General features: G+C 35.9%; 1 protein-coding gene across 2 annotated transcripts in view; it reads right to left on the reverse strand.

Moving 5' to 3' along the window:
• STXBP3 (syntaxin binding protein 3) overlaps window positions 1–23770 on the reverse strand; it is a 61086-nt gene that overhangs the window by 11387 nt on the left and 25929 nt on the right. For both annotated transcript variants that reach the window (XM_007977754.3, XM_037998150.2), the window contains exons 7-15: window positions 21367–21521; window positions 15928–16018; window positions 12943–13067; window positions 9487–9582; window positions 9298–9355; window positions 4504–4569; window positions 2915–2995; window positions 1451–1589; window positions 1102–1208 (exon numbers count right to left, since the gene is read on the reverse strand). In XM_007977754.3, coding sequence (XP_007975945.1) covers window positions 1102–1208; window positions 1451–1589; window positions 2915–2995; window positions 4504–4569; window positions 9298–9355; window positions 9487–9582; window positions 12943–13067; window positions 15928–16018; window positions 21367–21521 — 918 coding nt within the window. The remainder of the gene's footprint in view (window positions 1–1101; window positions 1209–1450; window positions 1590–2914; window positions 2996–4503; window positions 4570–9297; window positions 9356–9486; window positions 9583–12942; window positions 13068–15927; window positions 16019–21366; window positions 21522–23770) is intronic.

Below are 23770 nucleotides of genomic sequence, written 5' to 3' on the forward strand. Positions count from 1 at the left end.
GCACTCCAGCCTGGGCAACAGAGTGAGACTCATCTCAAAAAAAAAAAAAAAAGAAAAAAAAAAGTTGATGGGGCCGGATGCAGTGGTTCATGCCTGTAATCCCAGCACTTTGGGAGGCCGAGGTGGGCAGATCACGTGATACAGTTCGAGACCAACCTGGTCAACAAGGTGAAACCCTGTCTCTACTAAAAATACAAAAATTAGCTGGGTGCAGATGGCAGGTGCTTATAATCCCAGGTGGGAAGCTGAGGCAGGAGAATTGCTTGAACACGGGAGGCAGAGGTTGCAGTGAGCCGAGGTCACGCCACTGCACTTCAGCCTGTGTTACAGAGAGAGCCTCTCTCTTAAAAAAAAAAAAAAAAAAAAAAAAAAAAAAAAAAAAAAAAAAAAAAAAAAAATTAATAGGAAAGAGTGAGATTCTAAATAGAGTCCTTCCAAATTTGACTTTGAACCCTTTTTTTTTTTTTTTAAAAGAGACAGAGTCTCGCTTTGGGCTGGAGTACAGTGGTATGATTTTGGCTCACTGCAGCCTTGACCTCCTGGGCTTACGAGATCCTCAGCCTCCTGAGTAGCTGGGACTACAGGTACACACCAACACACCTGGCTATTTTTTTGTTTTTTGTAGAGGCGAGGTCTCACTATGATGCCCAGGCTGGTCTCGAACTCCTGAGCTCAAGCAATCCTGCCTCAGCATCTCCCAAAGTGTTCAGATTACAGCTGTGAGCCACCCTACCCAGTGAGCCTAAATTTTTTTAATCAAGAAAATACATACTTATTTTCTCTGCCATATTATAGTTAAACGTCACATGTTTAACTAAAATATGACAATTGCTATAAATGAATCATAAAGACAAAAGTATAAGTAGTGAATTATGACAGAAGGTATAAAATACAAATTCACTAGAAAACTGCATTTGCCCAAATTACATATGGAAAAGAGAACAAAATCTTTAATTGCTTATTTATTCAAAATCTATAGAGTGAACTTAAGAAGACTGTCCACATGAATACCCACATTAAAAAAAACACAGTTAATACAAACAACCATACATACATACATACATATATATCTAAAGTATACACACACGTAAGACTTCTTACTTGGGGAACGATGGGAACACCAAGGTAACTCCAGTTACGAATCATGTCACTCTCATTTTCTATCTTCACATTCTGGATCAACCTGTCCAAATTTTCTTCTGTAGTTCCTTAAATAGGTAAAAATACGAGTGCACAATCACATAATGGCTACCAAAATAATTTCAAGGCTTTAGGTAGTACCCATGAATGAAGCTTTTAAAATAAACAGTCAAATTATATCTCCTTCAGTCTTCTCTCAATTTCATATTTTCCTTTATCTTAACCAAGTTCAGCAACTGTCTTTCAGTTTTCAAAGATTCTTTTATGATCAATAGTAAAACACTCATTAAAAAGTGATTATATCCATTACCATTAATACTGAAGATATAAAGTAGAATTGCTCTTATTTTATCACAATTATCATGGTTTTTGTTGAGTAGAACTGGAAGGAGTACTCGCATGGAATCCTTCACCTTCTGTCCTTCTGCATCAGTTCCAAGTGCCAGGTCCTTAATGAAAATAAAATACTATCAGTGATCTATAATCAAGATTCATTTTTTAGTTAAAAACATCTATTACTGGCCGGGCGCGGTGGCTCATGCCTGTAATCCCAGTACTTTGGGAGGCCAAGGCGGATCACCTGAGGTCAGGAGTTGGAGACCAGCCTGGCCAACATGGTGAAACCCTATCTGTACTAAAAATACAAAAATTTAGCCGGGCGTGGTGTCAGGTGCCTGTAATCCCAGCTACTCAAGAGGCTGAGGCAGGAGAATCGTTTGAACTCGGGAGGCGGAGGTTGTAGTGAGCCGAGATCGGGCCATTGCACTCTAGCCTGGGCAACAAGAGCGAAACTCTGTCTCAAAAAAACAAAAAACAACAAATAAACAAAATCTATTATTAAATCTTGTCAAATTTTAATGGAACACTGATGACATTACACAAGAAAATATGAACATCACTTATAAACTATTGTTTGTACAAAATACAAATCAAAAAATAAATCAGAGAACACAAAAATCATTAATCTAAACCTATGCTATCCAGTACAGTGGCCACTAGCCACATATGACTACTGAGCACTTGAAATGGGATCAGTCTAATTAAGATGTGCTGTAGGTACAAACCACTGGAAGACTTGAAGTAATATAATGCAAAATTATCTAATTAATAACTTTTTATACTGATTATATGTTGAAATAATATTTTGAATACATCAGGTTGTCAAAGCCTTTTTTTTTTTTTTTTTTTTTTTTTAAGAGACAGGGTCTTGCCCAGGCTGCCCTCAAACTCCTGGGGTCAAGCAATCCTCCCACCTCAGCCTCCTGAAGAGCTGGGATTATAAGCACACACCACTGCACCCAACTTATTAGTAAAATTAATTGCATTTTTAAATTTTTACCTTTGTTAATATGGCTATTAGAATATTAAAAATTACATGCAGCCTGTATTCTATTAGGGGCAATGGTCTAAACAGTTGAGGCATGATATAAAAGGCCCCTTGTAAAATGAGCTCTGCAGGCTGCTACACTAAATGCTGTACTGAGAAAGTCCTGCCAACAATGCTACCCTGAAATCATGCTCCCAAAATTTAAATCATTCCATTAAATAAAAAATACATAATAGGAGGGACTGTTTACTAAGATACTCTACAGTTACTTGTTAATATTAGTGGGGAATGATATATTAAATACTGCCTAGGTGGTCCCCCTGATAAGAGAGAGTCTGTGATTCTGTAAAAACCAACCACTGTATCAAGCAAAAAGTTAGGTTTTAACTTACAAAGTTTATCCTGGAAATTTATTATGAACAGAGGCATTTCTGACTCTGCACATACCTGTTCAGTTTTGCAGAGTTTTTCTATATTAAGCTTGAACTTATTCATGCAATCTTCTGCTAAGTTAAGATGGACAACTTGCTGAAAAACAGAAGAAATCAATCATTTAAAGGATTTTAATGACTTTTGTGCAACTGGTAATATTAAACTTTTGAGACAGGCCTGAAAGTATGGGCTGAGGTGAAACAAGGTAACATGTAAGCAAGGGAACAGCTCAAGATAGGAGGCAAATGAGAATATGATCTACAGGTGATATGGTTTGGCTGTTTCCCCACCCAAATCTCATCTTGAATCGTAGTTCCCATAATACCCATGTGTCATGGGAGGGACCTGATGGGAAGTGTTTGGATCATGGGATGATGGGAGTGATTTCCTCCATGCTGTTCTCATAATAGTGAGTGAGTTCTCATGAGATCTGATGGTTTTATAAGCATCTAGCATGTGCCCTGCATGTACTTCTCCCTCCTGTGGCTTTGTGAAGAAGGTGCCTGGCTTCCCCTTTGCTTTCTGCCATGATTGTAAGTTTCCTGAGGCCTTCTCAGCCATGTGGAACTGTGAGTCAGTTAGACCTCTTTCCTTTATAAATTACCCAGTCTTGGATATTTCCTTATAGCAATGTCAGAATAGACTAATACAACAGGGGGCAATCAACAGACAGCATAAATGGGATGGAAGTGTTGAATTGTTGAATTTGTGTTGAGTTTGAGAGAAAGTGAGAAAAATACCCAAAAGTTCTTCAAGTTCATATTCTCTTTATCTTTCTAAATGTTTCAAGTATTTTTTTTTTCTTTTCTTTTTTTTTTTTTTTGAGACGGAGTCTTGCTCTGTCACCCAGGCTAGAGTGCAGTGGCCAGATCTCAGCTCACTGCAAGCTCCACCTCCCGGGTTCACGCCATTCTCCTGCCTCAGCCTCCCGAGCAGCTGGGACTACAGGTGCCCGCCACCTCGCCCGGCTAGTTTTTTTGTATTTTTTAGTAGAGACGGGGTTTCACCGGGTTAGCCAGGATGGTCTCGATCTCCTGACCTCGTGATCCGCCCGCCTCGGCCTCCCAAAGTGCTGGGATTACAGGCTTGAGCCACCGCGCCCGGCCTGTTTCAAGTACTTTAACACACACAAAAATCATTGGCTGACTAGGGTGCAACATGACAAAAACGTTAAGATTATTCTGATAGTATTTGTAAGGAGCAAAAAAATAGTTTACCTGACTAAACAGCTTAAATGCTCTTAAATTTACTAACATGTAACTATTACTTTAAAGAAATATGTAGAATAACATCCATTAGTCGATCTAGTGCTGAATTTCTTATAAGGTTGATAAATATTACTCTGTTAGGCTATTCAAGACAAAGATATAGACAAGTTTAAGCTGGATTCAGATAAATCTAGGTTATATATGTAGAGAAGTTATGAAGAAGCTTAGATATATGGGATATTTCTCAGACCTATATAGTAAGGTTTTAGAGTACGACTAATACCAAGTATTCCATGAAACCCACTGCTAAACTGAACTACAGAACTGAATATAAACTAAATATAAATGGAATATAAACTAAAACTAATTAGGTATCTCATATATAATACTGCTTACCTTAGTAATCTGTTTTCGGAAATGGGGCATCTTTTTCATCAGCTGGGTAAGAGCACTAAGTGATGTCTAGGAAAAAGCAAACATTTTTTAAGGCAAACCTACGATTCAGTTATTCCATATTACAACTTTGAAATCCTAGAGTTTTACAAATTATCAAATCTAGTTAATTTACTGATTATTTGACAATTTTTTTAAAGAAGAATTTAGGAGGCTTCCAGTTTCACTCACAATAACACAGCTGATATCAACATTACTTTCCCTCCATAAATAAATAAGATTGGACAAATAAATAAAACAAAAGCTTTCGAGTAATAGATAAAAATAGTTCACAGCTGAGACAGCTGAGTGAAGGAAAGCACCAAAGGTGATCCCTACACTCACCCTGCCTTTCCCCTAAAGATGTTTTCCAAATACCACTGAAAGGAAATACAGTTCAAATAGAGAGCAATTATCTCTCTGGGTGCAAAAAAAAAAAAAAAAAGGTGGGCGGGGGAGATAAGAGCTTGGGGCTGTGAGGTAGATTCTGGGAAGCATGGTGCTAAAGAGAAAGGAGCTAGACAGAATATAACACAAAAATGTGTAGAGAGATTGTCCTTGAACCCCTAAGCTGCACATGTACAGGGCATAACCCTCAAAGATATAGTAAAGAACAACTTATGGGTGGCTAAATGTTGGACAGAAATTTCAGAGGGGTCCTAGTGCTAAGAATATACTAGCATCCCCTGATCAAGACAAAGTAAAGAGACCTAAGTGAACATCCTAGGCATTCAGTCCTGGGACTATGCCTTAGGACTCAGTGCAAAAACGAAATAAACTTACCATAACATTGTCTAACATGAAGTTACAACAGAATCACGATTATTCCTCAGCAACTTAACTGCCTGCCAGAACAAAACTCAACATTCTCCGTAGAGAGAGCATCATCTAGAACCTCTGCAATGTATCATCCACTATGTCTAGCACAATAAAACATTAATAGGTGAAACAGGAAAGTGACTGATACTCAAGTGATAAAACAGTCAATAAAAGTAGACCCAAGATAAAGAATAAGTTCTGGTATTTGATATCACAATGGTGACTATAGTTAACAATATATTATGTATTTCAAAATAGCTAGAGGAAAAGACTGGAAATGTCCCCATCACAAAGAAATAATAAATGTTCAAGGTGATGGGTATTCTAAACACACTGATTTGATCATTACACACTGTATGCATGTATCAACATATTACATGCCTCATAAATATGTAGTTATTATGAACCAATGTAAAAGCTAAGAAAAGAACACCTCAAAATGTAAAAACAAAGAAACTCACAAAAAGTAGACCTAAGATGGAGTTGGCAGAAAGAGACTTCAAAATAACATATTTATGTTAAAGTGGAAACAGAGGAAAAGATGGACTACATGGATCAAAACATGGAGTATTTTAACAGAGAATTAGAATTTATTTTCTAAAAATCCAATTAATGTCCTAGAGTTAAATATAAGACTTTAAGTTAAAAGTACAATGAACAACTTTCATACATTGCTAGTGGGACTGGAAAATAGTACAGCCACCTTGGAAAAATAGTTTGAAATTTTCTTACAAACTTAAACATACATTTATTATTGATTCTGCAATCCCACTCTTAAGTATCCTCCCAAGCACATAACATCTGTTCATAGACATGAATGTCTGATATGAAGAAGGTGAATGTTTATAGTAGCTTGATTCATAATTGCCAACAACTTGGAAAAACTAAGATGTTCTGAAACTGGTAAATTGATAAGCAAATTGTGGTACACCCATATGATGGAATACTACTCAGCAATAAAAACTAATGAAACCACTCTTGCATGCAACATGAGTGAATCTCAAATGCATTATGCTAAATGAAAAGAGCCATAGTGTATTATTCCATTCATTGGACAATCTGGAAAAGGCAAAACTACAGGGTCAGAAAATAGCTTAGTAGTTGTCAGGGGATGGGGACTGAGTTAAGGGGTTATCTGCAAAGGGGCATGAGGACATTTTGGGGGGTGATGACATTATTCTGTATCTTGATTGTGGTAGTGGTCATATGAGAGTATGCATTTGTCAAAACTCAGAACTGTATTCTATAAAGGGAAAATTTTACTTTATACCTCAGTTTTCAAAAGGATACAATGAACGGGTTTAACAGCAGACTGAATACAAAAGACGACACAAGTAGGGGAATCAAAGTCAGGTTAATAGAGAACATTCGATTGCAATGCGGAGAGGTTAAAAAAAAAAAAAAGATAACAGAATGTAAGAGATATAGAATACAGTCAAGAGATCCAAAGAACATGTTGACTGGGGTCCCAGAAAGAGAGGAGAGAGAGAATGAGACAAAATGAAGATCTGAGGAGATAATGACCAAGAATTTTACAAACTTAATGAAAGTTATCAACCCAGTGACTCAAGAAGCTCAGCAAACCCCATGGACAAATAGCAAGCAAACTACATTATAGTAAGGCATATCATGGTCAAATTGCTAAAAATCAAAGACACAGAAAAAATATTAATAAACACAGTATATCTTCAGGAAAACAAAAATACTTAACAGCTGCCTTTTTCAGCAGAAATTATAGTAGCCAGAAGGTGATGTATTGAAAGCTTAAAATTGCTGAAAGGAAAAAAAATACCAACTATGAATTCTAAATCCAGCAACGTATCTCAGAAAAAAACTGCAAAACAAAGATGTCCTCAGACAAAAAGAAAGCTAGGAGAATTCAATGTAACCCAGCTGGAAAAACTGAAGAGCAGTAAGAAATAAACAGCACCAGTGTGTATAAATATGTGGGTAATAATAAAAGTCTACTGTTTATAACAAAGTAACATCTTATTTTTATTTTTTTTTTCTAAACAAAATATATAACGTATGTTGTATGTATTTATAACATATGTTGAAGTAAAATACATGAAACAACAGCATAAAAGAGAAAGGGGATAAATAAAGTTAAACTACTATAAGATTCCTGAATTATTCAGGACATGACAAAATTATACTATTAAACAAGGGTAAGAATACATTTTTAAATTTCCAGTATAATAATTAAAGGAAGGACTAAAAGGCAAAACACAAATGTTTATATTGGAGATGAAATGGAATTTATTTAAAAAAAAAAAGACTTGATAAAGAAGGAAAATAGAATATAAAAAATGAAGAGAAAACAAATAAGATACTAGATATAAATTTGACCATATCAATAATTACATGAAATATATATGAACTAAACAAGCATTCTAATTAAAAGATTTTTGGGCTAAATAAAAAAACAAAATTCAACTACATGCTCTTCCTGAAGAAAACAGAAGAATACATTAAAGACCTCAGGGTAAGCCAAGACTTCTAAGGGCACAGAGAAAGTATAAAATAAATAAATTGATAAACTAGATTTCATTAAAATTGAAATCTTCTGTTCATCAAAAGATATATACATACATAAATACATGTATGGGACTCATATCCAGAAAATAACTTCTACAAATCAGTAAGAAAAACAGACAACTCAATTAAAAAAGGGCAAAAGACCTTAAATGGGCACTTCACAAAATAGAATATCCAAATGGCAAATATGCACAAGAACATTACAGAAGTTGAAATTAAAACCACAATAAGATACCACCTCATGCAATGAAATTTTAATTGAAAATAAAGACAAGAATATATCAAGTGTTGGTGACAATATGGAGCAACTAGAACACTCAATTATTGCTGATGGGGATGTAAATCAGTTCAAACAGTTTGCAAAACTTTTGGCATCACCTATTAAAGCTAAACACAATCCTACCCTATAACCCAACAATTTTACTCTTAATATACCCAAGAGAAAGAGTGTGTACGTCCACCAAATGACATGTACAAAAAAATCCACAGCAGCTTTGTTCATAATAACCCCAAACTGGAAATAAACCAAATGTCCATCAAAAGGAGATGAACAAATTGTTGTATATTTACATAACAGTATTACTACTATACACGAATAAAAAAATGAGTTACTGAAATATGTAACACAGGTGAATCTCATTATGTGAAGTTCAAGAACAGGATCTATGGTGATGAAAATTAGAATAGAATTTACCTCTGGCAGGATGGGTACTGACTGGGAAAGGACAAGAGAGAATATTCTAGAATGATGAAAATATTCTGTATCTTGATTTGGGTGGTGGTTTCAAGTGTATATATAAGTAAAAGTTATCCACTGTAAATTTAAAATTTCTGTGCTTTACTTATAAATTATATCTCAATATAAAATCCCAACAATGCACTGATAAAATTGACTAAATGGCCTGAATATAAACTTTACGACCAGGCACGGTGGCTCACACCTGTAATCCCAGCACCAAAGTGGGCAGATCACTTGAGGCCAGGAGTTCAAGACCAGCCTGGCCAACATGGTGAAACCTTGTCACTACTAAAAATACAAAAATTAGACAGGTATGGTGGTGCACACCTGTAATCCCAGTTACTTGACTGGCTGAGGCAAAAGAATCACTTGAGCCTGGGAGGTGGAGACTGCAGTGAGCTGAGATGGTGCAACTGCACTCCAGCCTATGTGGCAGAGTGAGACTCTGTCTCAAAAAGAAAATAAAAACATTTTAATGAAGCAGGACAGACAAAATGTTGTTAACTACTGAAACTAGACAATGGGTATGTAGGGAAGGAGTTCATTCTCTACCTCTGTGTTAGAATTTTCCAAAAATAAAAAGTTAAAGAAATAAAATAAAGATTTTAAACAAAGTTTAAAATTCACCTTCACTATTATTTGGAAAGTTAAGTAAGACTTACCTTTCCTTCTGTTGCTTTCTTTGTTGATGAAATTTCCTTCATAAGCTTGGGAATTTCCCTGTCGAATTGTGAGAGAATTCTTTAAATTTCTAAGATGTAATTCTTTACGGAACTATTTTAAGGTTACAAAATATACTATCACATACTGTCTAAAAAACATGGAATAAAAATTAAAATGGGTTCACATACTCTAACACAACTGCGATATGTCGATGTCGAATTCTAACCCAGAGGTCATCTTCTTCTTCAAGGACGGCCTCCTTTTCTTTTCCATCTGTTTTGTATCTACAAGTAGAGAGAAGCACTAAAATTTTTTGATTTTTTTTTCCTCCAAAATCAAAAGAAACATTTTTACAAACAATAATTTCAAGACACAACTAAGAAACTGAAAAGTAAAATCCACTATCTTAGGGGGGTAATGAACACCTACCCAAAACTAAGGCACATTGCTATCCTTACATTAAAAATAAGCACTGAGCCTACCAAGACATTTTCAAATGTTAGGTTTAGGTGTCATTATTATAGAGTTTTAGTTCAGCAAAATTATACCTTATAAAGAAAAATTCAACGTGCTACATACAATTAACTTTAAGAACAAGACTGAATATACTAACGCTTCGTGTTTTAATTGCCTAAAACACTGTTTTGATGTGCTAATAACCCACAGTACAATTATCAAATCTCCATTAGGAACAGGAATATTGGCCAGGTGTGGTGGCTCACGCCTGTAATTCTAGCACTTTCAGAGGCTGTGGGGGGCAGACCACTTGAGGTCAGGAGTTCAAAACCAGCTTGCCAACAGGGTGAAACCCCGTATCTAAAAAAAAAAATACAAAAACTTAGCAGGGCGTGGTGGCACGTGCCTGTAATCCCAGTTATTCTGGAGGCTGAGGCAGGAGAATCACTTGAACCTGGGAGGTGGAGTTTGCAGTGAGCAGAGATCGCACCACTGCACTCCAGCCTGGGTGACAGTGCAAGACTCTGTCTCAAACAAAACAAAACAAACAAAACAGGAATATCCTCCCCAATATAACCTATTAAATATTGAAGGTGTTCCAGAATTGGTACAAAATTCACAAACATTTATCATCTGTTTCTTTATTCTTCCCCAACCCTATAACCACATCTCCTTTACGGCATGAGAAAGAAAATGAGAGAAAAAAAATTAATGTAAGCCATAAAAATTGTGATAGCTTTAATGAGTTCTACTGAAGTGAGCAACAATTTAAAGGATTCATGAACCTATTCAAAATGGGCTTCCTGACTGCTTCCCCTTATCTTTTTATGCAGATACCTTCCTTCCATTTGTGGAACTAGAGAAGATCGAATCATTCTTGGAACTACCTGATTTCCTGAGTCAAGATCAGGAAGGACTGCACTGAGTTTTCCTAGCTCTGAACTACAAATACTAAATGTAGACTTCGCTATATGAATATAATCGTTTCTATAGCCCCCATAAATTACACATCAATTCTATAAAACCATCCACCTGTGTGGATTACAGATGTCCAAAGATAGAATCACTGTGCTCAATTATATAAGGCTGCACTAAGGATGAAAGCCCTTTTGTCATTTAAAATGCCACTTTGTTCTTATACAATACCTTTGACTTAAAAGTGATTTGTGAACAAAGATAAGAGTAGCAAGCCTGACAATACTCATGTGATATGAATATCCCATTTTAAAAGTAAATTTAGTTGGGAAGCTGAGGCAGGTGGATCATTTGAAGCCAGGAGTTCGAGACCAGTCTGGCCAACATGGCAAAATTCCATTTCTACTAAAAATACAAAAATTAGCCGGGCGCAGTGGTGCACACTTGTAGTCCCAGCTACTTGGGAGGCTAAGGCCGGGAATCATTTGAACTCAGAAGACGAAGGCTGCAATGAGGTGAGATTGTGCCACTGCACTCCAGCCTGGGTGACAGAGTGAGACTCTGTCTCAAAAAAAAAAAAAAAAAACCAAAAACCTAAATTTAAAGAAGTCACCAACATGAAAACTTGAATCTGGACACTTAGAGCTTCCTGCTTTGTATTCTATTTCCATAAAAAATTGTGATGAAGGCTGGGTGTGGTTGCTCACCCCTGTAATCCCGGCACTTTGGGAGGCCGAGGCAGGCAGATCATCTGAGGTCAGGAGTCCAAGACTAGCCTGGCCAACATGGCAAAACCCTGCCTCTACTAAAAATACAAAAATTAGCCAGGTGTGGTGACGGGTGCCTGTAATCCCAGCTACCTGGGAGGCTGAGGCAGGAGAATCACTTGACCTGGGAGGCAGAGGCTGCAGTGAGCCAAGATCATGCCACTGTACTCCACCCTAGGTGACAGAGTGAGACTCTGTCTCAAAAAAAAAAAAAAAAAAAAAAAAATTGTGATAGAGCCCAAACCACAGGGAGCTTTACTCCCATCGAATTCTTATCTCTGAATTTTTTTCAATCAGAAAGAAGGGAGTATAGTGGCTTTTAAAAAAAGTCTCTACTTAAAAAAAATTAAACCTTGCTTTGCTTGCCAGCAAACCTAAAGAGATACATATTTTAAATATTAGGTTAGAAATGTCTAAAATTTGTATCTACAGTCTGGAACTAAATCCTTTACTATCCATTGGTTTATTAATTCTCTTCTAAACCTTTTGAGCAATGCAAGTTTAGAGACCTAAAGGGTAACAGAGGTAAATAATATCCCCTCTGAATAAACTGCTTAAAATAACTTTTATATTAGAAAAAGAGCTATGTTATCTAACATTAATACAGATAATATAGAGAAAAACTCAGAAACTAAGATCTGACCAGAATGCAAATAAAAATACAATAGAAAATACAATACAATAATAATATTTAAGAAAAAAACAGTATCATAACTATCACAAGTGTCTGTATCTTAAAACTACCAAATTAGTTTAAACATAAAATTTCAGAAAACTAATTTTCATTTTTATTAGTGTACTCAAGTAGTAAATCTTAGCTGACAAATACCAGTTTGGATTTAGAAATCATGATATCAAATAACATTTGTAATGTATGTAAAACATAACACACACCATAAATGATACAGAGATACAGTAAGATGATTCCTTGATAGAAAAACTATTTCATTTTTCATTTAGGTTTTTATTTGACATTACTTTTAAAGTAAATATGTTTATACCAAGATTAACTCAGTAGAAGGTACCAAAATGGTAAAACTATGCCTGTTGTTCTCAATAGCCATCCTATTTAGTTTTCTAGTGTTCCAATCTTCTAAAATACATTATATTGATAAGACACACAGATTTTGGAATGTATGATTCAGAACATTATAGCCTAACAATTTTGAATATGGTTTCTCCTTCAATAAATTATGATAGTGAGCCTGATATTTACTTTTAAAAGTAAAAGGGCCAAATTCCATGTGTTTAAATGTAGCTCTGCTGTACACATAGTTAAGGAAGCAAACATACCAAAAATGCTCCAAAGTAATCAAATTACGCTTTAATTTACAAGGTCAACATATCTGTGAAAGACTATAACTGTAGGAATAAGAGAAGGATAAAGTCTCTGAATAGAAAAGGTTACAGGGGCTTTCAGATTTCCGGTGCCTATATAAATCATTAAATGCTCATATTCTATCCTGTTTGTATATGCTCTTTATATGCCCTTCAAGTTATACTTGCTTGTATGTATCATTCTCAATTGGTAGTAGATCATATGCCATTGCCTGAAAGGTCAGTTCATGCAGGACAGTGGACACAGGATCAAAGCCACGATCAATTATTAAGAGCTGTGAATGAGTTTTACCCTAGAATAACAAGATAAAATCATCTTAAGCAGCTTCAATTTCTTAGTGTGAACATATTTTTAATATCTTCGAATACAAAGCAGGCTTTTCTTAAGTTCTATCCCTTTTCCCCACCAAAAACATACAACAAAACAAAAAAAATGGTTAATTGTCTTAAGAATGTGAAGTTATAATAACACAAAGAAAAATCCAAGTAGCATGAGAGAAAAAATGAAGACTCATAACTAAAAGCTTTTGTAATTAGAGTAAGAGGGTACATTTAATAACATGGGTTTGAACTGCGTGGGTACACTTAACACTCAGTTTTTTCAACTAAATAACAGATAGAAAATACAGTATTCGCAGGATGTGAAACCTGCATGTATGAAGGGCTGACTTTCCAGATATGTAGGTTTTGCTGGGCTGATGCAGGACTTGAGTATGTGTGGATTTTGGTATACACAGGAGGTCCTGGAACCAACCCTCCTGTGTTTCCCAAGGGACAACTGTATAATAACCTGAAAGTTCCTTTTAAAAAAGTAACATTTTGTTTGCACTAAATCTATTTTCTTATGAATTGAGTTCCAAAAGCACTAAAACTGATATAAATTATGAATGTTAGCTACTACTTGAGCTGTATGTATTAGACATTTTACTAAGCAAAAATACATGGATTATTTCATCTAATTCTTTTAATAATCCTGTGAGACAGGCATTATCATCTCCAGTTGACCATGAGGGCACTGCAGCCTGAAATGAAGTAACTTGCCCAAATCACACAGGTAGTAAGAGGCAGAATGGAGATTCAAATGCAGGTTTGCTCCAACATCTGTGCTCTTAACTGTTATGCTATTTTAAAAGACTGTACTGATACCAACTGAGATGATAAATCACAATGAAAGCCTTGTTATCATTAATTCGCAAACATCACTAATCACTAAACTGAATAATAGTGCTGGAAACATATTGTTAATGTCAGTATCTTTCATACTTCATTTTAAAAAGTAATAAATTCTTTGGATTATTATTCAAAGCAGTAACAAATAACTACAACTCATTATACAAACATTTTATATTTATTTACATATAACAGGTATATTTTATAGGCTATGTTTTTAAAATATTTTAAAATTAAGCACATTCATTTAATTAAATTTTGAGACAGTATGATATCGTGGTTCAGAGCACAGCCTTGGAAATCAGCCAGGTCTGAATTTGAGTCTAGCCTTGACCACAATCTTGCAGTACAAGTTTGGACAAAATGCTTATCTTGTTTATATGGCAGTATTCTCTTTGCAAAATGAAACACAATTATGGAATCTTTGCCTTATAAGATTATTGTAAAGGTTAAATATAATCCTACCATGAAACACAGCACGGCAAGCCCTCAAAAATGTGAGCTATGAAGCTTCAGAAATATAAATAGGAAAAAGTGCAATATAAGTTCTATAGCAGGCTTAGGGCTTATGACAGCATGTGGGAGGAAGCATCACTTGGCCTGAAGAGTCAGGAAAGCCTTCAAAAATGAGGTGACACTTTATCACTTTATCAGGTGTCCCTGAATAAAGGAAAGGTATCAAGTATTTGAAGGATGATTAATTTTCCAGGCAGAAAGAATGGAAAAGGCAAGTTTAATTTTTATGGATTTTGCTCTTTTTCCACTGAAAACTGAAGGACTAAAAGCATATTTGATTGTATATCTCTTCATTCAACAAACATTTATTCACTATCGACTATGTGTACTAAGCCATTCTGCCTTCAAAACTACAACCAGAATAACAGCCTTCACTAGGCCTCTAAACCAAAAACAGGTAACTTTTAAGGTAACTAACCTAACATCTAAGTTTATATCTTCCATTCCAGCCACATCGTTTCATTGTGGATTTTGCCTTTTTCTCTATTGCCTCTACCTGAAGAATCCTGTTTTCTATGCAATAAACTCCCTCTTTATCATGTTATGCTCATTCTTCAAGCTAAAGGGCCTTTCCTTTTGGGATGCCTTCCAACACTCCAGTTTAGAAGAAGATAAGCCTGTGACTATATTCCCATTATACTCTGTGTATTCTTCTCTCATTCCACTTATTACACAGTATTCTAATTGGTGGTTTCCTGTCACAACTCCTCTTCTAAACTAGCAACAGTTCCTTTTCTTCATTCTCCAGCTACTATAATATGGCTTCCTAGCCCTCTGGCACCACCTCTGTCATTCTTCTCAAGCTCTTCATTCTCTCACCCACATGTAAATGCTGGTATTTCCCAGATTTCAACCTTAGTCTTTGATTATATTATCTCCATAGGATAACAATAGCTGCCATTTAGTAAATTCCCATTGGTGCCAAATACATTTACATGCTAACTTAATCCTCATACCGCCCAGCAAGGTATATATTACTTCATCTATTTCATAGATGGAAAAACAAACTCAAGGTCACAGAGCTAGTGATAATAGGAATTCCCACATTTATTAAATGTTTACTCAATGGCAAGCATTACTCTAAGGACTTTGCATGTATTAACTCACTTAATCATAACTTTTAAAATAGGTATTCTTTTATTACTCCCATTTTATAGAAAAGAAAATGTAGTTACATAGAAGTTACATAATTTGCCCAAATAGACATTAACTATGAATTAAATGGCAGAACTAGATTTGGACACAGTGCTGACTTCAAAATCTGTTAGTTAATAGAGTCCCCTCTTAAACCATACCATCTATTAAGGTTTGCACAACTGTGTATGTTAACGATTCTCAAATCAGTATTGGAGATCTATGTTAATGACTCTCAAATCAATACTAGAAAATGAATGAGCAAGTTTCTTTGGCTTATAAAGAAATAAGACAGACTTTATGCATAGCCACTATTTGCCTCGCATACATTACCTTTATTAGGCTCTTTTCATCAATCTTGTAGTAGTCTTCAAGCTTTTTTTCAACAAGCTGTGCAAGCTTACTGGCATTATCTAGAGGTTTACTAGACATGGAAAAAAGGATCCAACAATTATCTTTCTTTCAGTATATACTTTATAATATCATGAAGTTTAATTCTAAAATTAAACCATGGAATTTAAAAAATGTTTACAAAATGAAAAATTATTTTATAAACATGTAAAAGTTCAGATAATATATCAAATAATGTTATATCGATATATTTGGAATTTACAAGGACAAATCTTATATCTGCTTCAGATTTTTTAATATAAAGGAAATAAAATATTACATGTAAAGCTGTAGTTCCTTTTATTCCGCTCCTAAGTCCTGGTCCTCTCCCATACCCCTGCCTCAAACCAAGACAACCAGTGTCATTAATTTCATGTATATTCTCCCTCCAGTCATTTCTGTTTCATGTGTGGGTATGTGTATGTGTGTGTGTTTGAGATGTATCTACATTGACACACATATCGGATTTATTCATTTAATCTCCTATATAGTATTCCATCATGATTATACTGGATTCTATGTATTGATTCCTCTAAAGATGGACATATGAGTCATTCTTATTATACTATTACAAACACTGAAACAAACGTTGGTATATATGTATCTAGGTATATTACATGTACATGTTTCTCTAGGCATATTACATGTAAAAATATAATTTCTGGGTCATACAGCATATACATACTTTTTTCAATATTATCAATTACTCCATAAATTAGTTGATCAATATCCCTCCCACTAGCAGTGTGAGATTTGCCCACGTGCTAACATCATCAACTTTCCAATGTCTTTTGCATAAAATCTTGTATATCATTATCTTCTAAAATAACACTGTACCCTAAATTGTAACTTCATGACCAGTGGTATTAGTGTAACTTTCAAATCTACAAGAAAAATGCTGAAGAACAGCTCTGTAAAAGAAATTGAAGAGGAAATAAAAAAAGGAAAGATGTTCCACGTTCATGGATTGGAAGCACAAATATTGTTAAAATGTCCATACTACCCAAAGCTATCTACAGATTCAGTGCAATCCCTATCAAAATACCAATGACATTCTTCACAGAAATAAAAAAAAAATTAAAATGTAGATGGAACCCCAAAAGACCCAGAATAGCCAAAGCTATCCTAAGCAAAAAGAACAAAACTGCAGAAATCACATTACCTGGCTTCAAATATACTACAGGGGTGTAGTAACCAAAACAGCATGGTACTGGCATAAAGACAGACATAGAGACTAATGGAACAGAATATAGAACCCAGAAACAAATAATACATCTACCATTAACTCAATTTCAACAAAGGTGCCAAGAACCTACATTGGGGAAAGGATAGTCTCTTCAATCAATGGTGCTGGGAAAAATGGATATCCATATGCAGAAGAATGAAACTAGACCCCTATCTCTTGCCATATACAAAAATCAAATAAAAATGGATTAAAGAGTTAAATCTAATACCTCAAACTGTGAAACTACCACAAGAAAACATTGGGGAAACTCTCCAGGACACTGAACTGGGCAGATTTCTCTGTGGGACATTCTTGAGTAACACCCCATAAGCACAGGCAACCAAGCAAAAATGGACAAATGGAATCACATCAAGTTAAAAAGCTTCTGCACAATAAACAATCAACAAAGTGAAGAGACAACCCACAGAATGGAAGAGAATATTTGCAAACTACCTATCTGACAAAAAATTAATAAGAATAGATATGGAGCACAAATAACTCCATAGGAAAAAATAATCTGATTTAAAAATGGGCGAAAGATCTGGATATTTCTCAAAAGAAGACATACAAATGGCAAACAGGTATATGAAAAGGTGCTCATACACATAATTAATTATCAGAGAAATGCAAATCAAAACTATAATGAGATATCATTTCACCCCAGTTATAATGGCTTTTATTCAAGAGCAGGCAATATAACACACGCTGGCGAGAATATGGAGAAAAGGGAACCCTCATACACTGTTGGTGGGAATGTAAATTAGTATAATTACTAAGGAGAACAATGTGGAGGTTCCTCAAAAAACTAAACAGAGAACTACCATGTGATCCAGCAATCTCATTGCTAAATATATATGACCAAAAGAAAGGAAATCTGTGTATCAATCTGTGCTCCATGTTACTGTAGCACTATTCACAACAGCTAAGATTTGGAAGCAACATATGAATGGATAAAGAAAATGTGGCACATTGACAGAATGGAGTACAATTCAGCCATAAAAAATAACGGATCCTGACATTTACAACAACATAGATGGAAGTGGCGGTCACCATGTTAAGCGAAATAAGCCAGGCACAGAAAGAACACTTCTCATGTTCTCACTTGCTTCTGGGAGCTAAAAATGAAAACAATTGAACTCATGGAGAAAGTAGAAAGACGGTTACCAGAGGCTGGAAAGGGGCAGGAGTGGTGGTCAAGGGTTTAGTGAGGATGGGTAATGGGTACAAAATTATAGGTAGAACGAGTAAGATCTAGTATTTGATAGCACAACAGTGTGACTACAGTACATTTAAAAATAACAGAGTATAATTGGATTGTTTTTAACACAAAGAAAGGATAAATGCTTCAGGTGATAGATACCCCGTTTACCCTGATGTGACTATTATGCATTGTATGTCTGTATCAAAATATGTCATGTACCCCATAAATATATACACCTACTATGTATCCACAAAAATTAAGAAAAAAGAGAGAGAAAGAAAAGGCTCTTCACCAGCACACCAACCTCGAAAATGGGAGGTCTCATTGTGAGGGCTTCAAAGTTTTACAGAATCTTTAGGTCTTATACCTTAAAAATAAATAATGCTCATGCCTGTAATCCCAGCACTTTGGGAGGCCGAAGTGGACAGATCATGAGGTCAGGAGATCGAGACCATCCTGGCTAACATGGTGAAACCCCGTCTCCACTAAAAAAATACAAAAAAATTAGCCGGGCGTGGTGGCAGGCGCCTGTAGTCCCAGCTACTCAGGAGGCTGAGGCAGGAGAATGGCGTGAAGCCGGGAGGCGGAGTTTGCAGTGAGCCAAGATCATGCCATTGCACCCCAGCCTGGGCGACAGAGCACGACTCCATCTTTAATAAATAAATAAATAAAGCAACATCTATAAAGGTTAATTCATTAAACTCTCTGTACAATATTTTCAAAAGAAAGAAACTTCATTTTAAAATTATACTTTAAAGTCAATAAAGTGTAAAGGAATATTTTGTGAAAGCAAGTAGAATTTTAAAAGACAGGATTACAGATTATTTATTAGCGTAACTCAAAACTAGCCCCTATGTGAGCCATACAATTATAAATTGGCTAGGTTTTCTCATTTCCCCGAACATAACCAATCACCAACAGCAGAAGCTTCAACAGTTACTAAACTCTTAACAGGAGGCAAACCACTTAGCTCAGCTCCACTGAGTCCAGAATGTAATTAGCACATCTCTTATAAGAAAAAGATAATCCCAGCACTTTGGGAGGCAGAGGCAGGTGGATTGCTTGAGCCCAGGAGTTTGAGACCAGCCTGGGCAACATAGAGAGATCCCATCTCAAAAAAAAAAAAAAAAGTAAGAAAAAGAATGTTTCTAATACCCAAGGTATGAATAAAGAGCTTGTTTGGTAATACCTGAATTGAGGAGATCACTTAATCTCCAAGGAGATCACTATACTTTTTCTAAGTATTAATAGTGGAATTTTCAAATGGTAAGTGAAGAGTAATGTGACTTAAAGTACTACATGAATTTAAAATTAAACAGTTCAGCCAGCTAACTTGACAAATGCCAATGTTCAAATTAAAGGACTTTTTAAAAGACAAATGAGTAATAATACTTATTACGAGTAGTACAATATATTTACTACCATATTTATTAGTGAGGAATACTTTATAGATATTAATTCATTTAACTCTAAAAACAACTGTATAAGGTAGGTATTATTTAATCATTCTTATTTCATAGATAAGGAAACTGAGGTGAGAGGATCACACATGAACTAGCAGACCAAAATTAAAACTAAAACTGCCTGACACACACAACAAACAACAGGGATGACTCTCGGAAAACAATGCTGAGCAAAGAAGTCAAAAACAAAAAATATCATGTGGTTCCATTTAAACCAGTTCAAAATCAGGCAAAATTAAACTATATGTTAAAAGTCAGATGGCAGTTATCTCTAGGGAAGAAAAGGGGACGGGAGAGCTGGGAGGGATCATGAGAGAGGCCTCTGAGACGCTGTTAATGTTCTATTTTTTTTTACCTTGGTAGGGTTAGATGGATATGTTCATTTTGGAATGAATTATCATGCCATATCTAGCAGGTCCTCAAATAATGTCATTTTGTTCGTCATCTCCTTATAATGCTGAGGAGGAAAAAAAAAAAAAAAAAAAAAGATTCCTGGCTGAGGCCATTGTCTGTATGGTGTTGGCATGATCCCTCCATGTCTGCATGGGTTTTCTCCTGGTACTCCAGTTTCCTCCCACATCCCAAAGATGTGCAGCATGTTTGGTTAACTGGCATGTCTAAATTGTCCCAGTCCGAGTGAGCGTGGATGTGTGTTAGTGCGCCCTGCAGTGGGATGGTATCCTAATCTGGGTGCGTTCCTGCCTTGTGCCACGAGCTGCTGGGATGAGCTCTGGCCATCCTTCTAATGAGCCCGAACTAGAATAACTGGGCAAATAATGATCTTGTTTTTATTCATCTTTCTTAAATGTACATACAGTCACATTTCTTTCAATGTTTAATATTAGAAGTGTTTCAGGTCTTCATGCAGAAGTTTGGTGACATTATATAACCAAGGAATTTAATTCTTGTTTATATCAATTAGCCTATGGTAAGATTGGCTTTGTCAGTTTCCAAGAACCCATCAACGACATTAAGTGAGGACTTACTGTATAGACAATTTATGTGCTTTACAGTAAACTTCATTTTTAAAAAGAAGTATATAAGTCGAAGTATATAGTACTAAAGTTAAATTTTACCTCTTAAAAAAACCCCAAAATTTATTTAGAATAGGCACTGAGATTAAATACTTAGATATTGTAACAGGTACCCAGAGAATATGGCCATTTAGATTTGCTGGTGATTTAATGAAAAGCATTAATTGTAACACTGTATTCCCTATGTGACTATAAAGACATTTCCTCTAAGCATTCCTTAAACTGATGAAAAACTATCTGTAAATTATACCGAATTTAGGCTCTGAAATTCAGTAACAGAAGCTATTTGCTATTCTGAAATTTAAACCACAAGCTTTAAATCTCCTATATGTACAGCATGGTAATTATACAAAGAAAATAAATTTTGCAAACCAATATGCAAAGGTACAGAGACATTACTTACCTCTATAATGAATGGTAAATACGAAGCATAACATGTGCAGATGCTGAGGGTCTTACCTTTTATATCTTACTCCGGGATTTTCATCCAAGGTGGCACACACTGTAACTATCTGGTCAGCCATTGCTTCCATAATGGCATCTTTTCCCTTTGCATTACCAGGGTCTGGACTATAACAGTAATAGAATGCATCTGGTACATCAAGAGTATACACCTAAGACAAAAAAACTCATTGTCAATCTGGAGACGTGATTAAAAAAAAATTTTATACACACACACACACACACACACACACACACACATATCAAGAAAATGCGGCAATTATTTGGGGCAGTTAAAAAAATGCTTGCACTAACCATGCTGTTTCCTGAAACAACTGTGTCTTTACCTTAATCAAATCTCATTTTCTCTGTCATCTTGATTTCATCCTTTCTTTCTCTCTCCTTTCCTGCTTAGTCTATCTCTCTCCTTCAATCTTGTTTCATATACAGATTGTACTGTCTGCTTTTTACTACCTGTGCAACAGGTGAAGGAATCTGAGGTAGTCAAACTAAAATAAAAATCTAACTCCTAGTACAAAGAAACACAACAGTACCAAAATCGGCCTATATATCAGACATAAATTAAAACCCTTAATCCATTAAAGAGTAACCCAGAAATCTCCCATAGTTGATACATGTCTTCAGTTCTTTAGCTTATACTCTTCATGTCCTTAAAATAAGAGACATACTTCCCCAAAAGACACGGCATTGTGCTAGACATAATGTAAATCTTACTATACGTATGTACAGCAAAACCTCACAGATACACTCATTCATTCAATTAACAAAATAATTTACTTATGCACAAAAAACTGGATTACAGGATTTGGAGGATATAAAAGCAGGAGCTCCCTAAATTGTATTGAGAGTTCCCCATTAAACTAAGTTTTGTCGTTTTTTAAACAATGACAATTTCTCTTAAACTATGAAAATTTATTGTAAGTAAAAGTAGGCAAGTAATTATAGGTTAAGTAATGAATTATGAATAAATGTCTTGCATTTCCTTTTACACACAGTCATTCATTTATCTGGACATAACCCAGCACCAACAACAGCAGCCTGAACATAGATGAAAATTTAGCTGTGGCTCACCCACTTATCTCTTTCCTGCTCAAAGGCTAGGATGCTGTATTAACTGTCAACAAGCACCCTACACTTGAATTATGGCTTCCTCATAGTGTAATATCCCACAGCAGGAGATAACATTATTCGTTCAAAAACTTTTACTGCACAGCCGCCCAAGGCTTCTCCCTCCCAACCTCTGATACCAGGTTTGGCCATGGTCATGTGTAGGTTTGTTTTTGTCTTTGTTTTTTAAGACGAGGATTCACTCTGTCACCCAGGCTGGAGTGCAGTCGCATGGTTATAGCTCACTGAAGCCTTGATGTCCTGGACTCAAGCGATCCTCCCGCCTCAGCCTCCCATGTAGCTAGGACCACAGGTACGTGCCACCACACCTGGCTAATTCCTTTTTTAAGTTTCTTTGCAGAGACAAGGCCTCACTTTGTTGCCCAGGCTGGTCTAGTACTCCTGGGCTCAAGCGATCCTTCCGCCTCGGCCTCCTAAAGTGCTGGGATTACAGATGTCAGCCACTGTGCTCGGCCTGGAATGTATGTAGAAGATACACGTGCTACTTCCCAGCAGAAGCTTTAAAAGCCATTGTGTGGCTCCACTATTTTCTCTTTTCCCTCGGCTATGTCCCAGACTAGCCCTTTGGCCTCAGTACTAGAAAGTAGAGGATGTAGAGCAAAGCCCCAGCCAAACAACAATGGACAACACAAATGAGAAATAAACCTTTGTTGTTGTAATGCACTGAGATCTGGGGGGTTCCTACCACAAATTAATCTAAGCTAATACCCCAATGTACCAAAGATAATCTGGGGGCTGGTTCTCATTCTATACTCACATTTCCTCCATTTCCCTCTTCCTCTACCTCCTCCCCACTTTCCATCACCATCATTAAAAGTTTTTTAAGACTACTGCCACATGCTTTTTTCATCTTTATAAACCCATAATCAGCTCCTTAAATACAGATCCTGTCTTCCATCTACTCTTCATGCTAATCTATAGCTAGCTTGTTTCTATCTCTACCAGATTCCTTCCAGCATCCTCTCTACTAACTGTACCAGACTCTCTGTACTCACTAAGGTTCACTGTAAACAAACTTCCTCATATTCTTGAATGCTTTCTATTTTCATTTGACCTTTGAACAACAAGAGTTTGAACTACACAGGTCCACTTATATGCAGATTTCTTTCAATAAAAGTTACAAAGAGTGTGCCTGCCTCCCCTGCCACCTCCTCTGCCTCCGCCGCCCCTGAGACAGCAAGACCAATCCCTCCTCTTCCTCCATCTCTGCCTACTCAACTTGAAAATGACAAGAGTAAGACCTTCATAATAATCCACTTCTACTTAATAGTAA

The sequence above is a fragment of the Chlorocebus sabaeus genome, chromosome 20 (assembly GCF_047675955.1).
Source record: "Chlorocebus sabaeus isolate Y175 chromosome 20, mChlSab1.0.hap1, whole genome shotgun sequence".
Classification (NCBI taxonomy): Eukaryota; Metazoa; Chordata; class Mammalia; order Primates; family Cercopithecidae; genus Chlorocebus; species Chlorocebus sabaeus.